The sequence below is a fragment of the Limulus polyphemus genome, unplaced genomic scaffold, assembly GCF_000517525.1.
Source record: "Limulus polyphemus unplaced genomic scaffold, Limulus_polyphemus-2.1.2 Scaffold2619, whole genome shotgun sequence".
Taxonomy (NCBI): Eukaryota; Metazoa; Arthropoda; class Merostomata; order Xiphosura; family Limulidae; genus Limulus; species Limulus polyphemus.
In genome coordinates this window covers 128,677-132,168 of record NW_013668229.1, presented here as the reverse complement: position 1 = coordinate 132,168, position 3,492 = coordinate 128,677, and the positions used below count along the sequence as shown (strand labels likewise).

General features: G+C 30.8%; 1 protein-coding gene across 4 annotated transcripts in view; it reads left to right on the top strand.

Moving 5' to 3' along the window:
- Positions 1-3,492, top strand: part of LOC106467454 (RIMS-binding protein 2-like) — a 44,674-nt gene that overhangs the window by 10,272 nt on the left and 30,910 nt on the right. For all 4 annotated transcript variants that reach the window (XM_022395647.1, XM_022395645.1, XM_022395646.1 and 1 more), the window contains 5 exons: positions 444-658; positions 1,238-1,313; positions 1,798-1,938; positions 2,262-2,360; positions 3,075-3,262. In XM_022395647.1, the coding sequence (XP_022251355.1) occupies positions 444-658; positions 1,238-1,313; positions 1,798-1,938; positions 2,262-2,360; positions 3,075-3,262 (719 nt within the window). The remainder of the gene's footprint in view (positions 1-443; positions 659-1,237; positions 1,314-1,797; positions 1,939-2,261; positions 2,361-3,074; positions 3,263-3,492) is intronic.

Genomic DNA, 3,492 nt, shown 5'->3' with positions numbered 1-3,492 from the left:
TATATATATATATATATGTATGTGTGTGTATGTATATATATGTGTGTGTGTGTATGTATATATATGTGTGTGTGTATATATATATATATATATATGTATGTGTGTGTATGTATATATATGTGTGTGTGTGTATATATATATGTGTGTGTGTGTGTATATATATGTATGTGTGTGTGTGTATTTTATAGTCAAAGATGGATTAGAAATGTGCATGTTTTTATGTTTATTAGAACAATAGGTGAGGAAGATTGGTACTTACTGATGTAAGATGTAGAACTGATGTAAGATGCTTACTATAAAATATTTTATTTACCTGATAATTCAAAAAGTTTCATGATCTAATGTTGAAAAAAGAAATAGAGTGAAAAAGTTATAATTTTACACAAAACCAGTCGTAAATGCTTCCACGAGTGAATAACATTTGAAAACTCAAATTTCATTAGGTGTAGCAACCTCTATGGAGGCAACAGAGACTGAAGAAGATACTCTAGGAGAATCCTCTATTGATCATATTGAATTGCCTGGTAGAGGGTGCTGTAAAGTTTACATTGCCAGGTACACGTATGACCCCTTGCAGCAGTCACCTAATGAAAACCCTGAATCTGAGTTATCCTTAAATGCTGGTGACTATGTCCTGATTTTTGGTGAGATGGATGAGGTAGTGAAGAATGCTCTATATATTTTCTTAGTTGCTTTCATTTACAGTTTGACAGTGGACTGAGACCAAAGTATAAAAAAGCACAATTTGAGACGATATTGACTGACTTGGAGAAGGGAAATGAGTTTATGCACTACACTAATTGCCACCAAGTTTTACAAATGACTTTGAAGTTTGTTTTTTTTTTTCATTAAATACTGTAATGTTGTTTTGAGGCATAAAGTTTTAATCTAATACAATAGAGAAAGCAAAGGAAGACATTTTATTATAACACTTAGGTTGCCTAACTCTTCTGTTTTTCAAAATTAGATTGTAAAAATTATTTAATATTGATTTATTTTCACATTAGTAAATATCCTGTTTCTTATAAAGCAACATTATGTATATTTCATGATTTTTATTATTAAACTAAGTATTTTAAGGCATCATATATTTTAAAACTTACCTTTGTTTTGAAGTAATGATTAAAGTTGTAATATTTAATATTAGTAATTTATATGTAGAAATGTTATAGAAAGAGTTAAAAATTAGAAAAACAAATGTTTTATTTTCACTTTTTTTTGTTTGTTTTGTTTTGAGGATGGATTTTTTAATGGAGAGCTTCTTGACGGCAGAAAAGGCCTAGTGCCTTCCAATTTTGTTGAAATGCTTTGTGGTAAGTACTATCAAATAAAGTCTTGAGCATTTAATATGGAGTGTGTTTTACTCTAAAGTGAACTTCATAAACAATTTAGTACAAAAATTAATTAGTTTTATTCAAGATGATTGCTGTTGTTGTTTTCTCAGTGAAAATCTACCAATCAACAACCTGTCCACTTCAGGAAATCGAACCCTAAATTTTTATCTTGTAATTCCAAAATACTTAATGCTGATCCATCGGGGGGGTATTCAAAATGGAACACTCTGGAATCACTATCATGCCCCAGTGTATAGAAGAACATTTGTTGTTGGTTTAGTACTAAAATATTTCCTTATTTCAGCTACTTGTAAATGTTCATTCTTTATGTGATGTGGCTTATTAGTTTCGAAACAAAACTTTTAGGCAAGTATGTGTGAAAAGGTTATTTAACAAAATACCTTTATTCAAATATTTGAGTTATGCAACTATCCAACCATAATATTATGTTGTTTTCTATCAGGTGAGGAGCTGTTTGACTTTCAAACATCAGTTCTGTATGGCAATAGAGATTCTGATGGAAGCAGTGCTAGTTTTACGATTGCTGGGGACTACGACTTTGCAGGATTCAGTGGAACAGAAGAAATTAATTCTTTACCCTCTGGTTTGTAGCTCTTAAATGAAGAGTCAGAATGTTCATATTTAATTTAATCATAAAGAATATTTTCTATCTGCCTGACAACTAGAATCATTGGATTAGTGCAAAATATTTGTTTTGTTTTTAGACTTGATTGAGATCAGCAATTTGATCTTGTTCTCTAAGTTTTAGTTAAACATAAAAAATGCTGCAGGTTTTTCTTTTTTTTTATTCACGTGTTTTTACCAAAATGATAAATTCTATTACTTTTAGCCTTAATCTTCAAACCAAATTAAAAACTGAACTTAAGTTTGAAATAGTTCAAGAGTGCTATGTTTTAAACATTCTAGAGGACTATCATCGTATGAATGACTATATAGACTTAGAGGACATAGAAGAGGTTGATGAAGATGATCTTTCTGATGCTGAGCGAGAAATGGAAGGACCAGGTAAAAACTCTTGTACTCTAAATGCTACCATGATCATACTTTGTGAAAACAGCTCCTTGATAAATGAGCAGTGCGAGTAAACATGTCTTGAAGATCAAAACATTTGGTATTTTAGTGTTTAGTTTTAGAAACATTGTGATCATTGTCATAGACCTTTCTTATTAGTAGAGAAATACTATTGTGATTGTAAAGAATCAATTTCCTTATAAGAGGGACACTGTTCTGATTGTAGTAATCAATGGTGTTAATACGAGAGAAACAATTAGGAGAAGAAGAAGAAGAATGTTGATTACAGTAAACCTGAATTGTTAGAAGAGAAACATTGTGATAATTGCAGTATATCTGTTAGGAAAGATAGAATACACTGGTTGTAGTATTGTTTCTTTGTTACTTGTTAAACATAAGGCTACACAATGAGCTATCTGTGCTGTGCCGACTGTGTGAATCAAAGCCCAATTTTTAGCATTACAAGTCCTCTTATTATGATAAGTTTATTTTATTATGAAACAAACAATTTGCTGATGATTGTAAGTATTTCTTATTAGACAAAATGTTGTGCTGATTACAATAAATTGATAGGAGAGAGACAATTTGTTGATTACAGTGAATTTGTCGCAGGACAAATTTTTTTTTTTGCTAGATATTGTATAAAAGTAATTTATTATCCATTTCTAACGCATTCTGTACGTCCAACAACTTTAATCTCTATAATAGTTCCACATCCTCAAAGGCTAATTCTTGAAAGACAGTTAAACAAAAGCATCCTGATTGGCTGGCTTCCACCAGAGGGCTCTGCTGGAAACATACAAATGTATCATGTTTATGTAGATGGGGTACTGAAAGCTACGACACAGAGTTCTGAAAGAACCCGTGCTCTGGTCGAAGGAGTTGATTCTTCGCAGGTTGGTGTTTGACAGAGTATTTGGTATGGCTAGTTGTTTTGCCAGTAATGCTTCAGATTTATTGTTAAAAATATGATATTAAAAATGCATGCACATTCTTACTTTCATGTGTGAATACTAAAAAAAAAACATGATTTATAACAACATACATTATCATTTTATGTTACAAAACTTTCAGATATGACTGGATAAGATTCAGTTTATATCGTAAGAAAAGCACTTAACAAAAT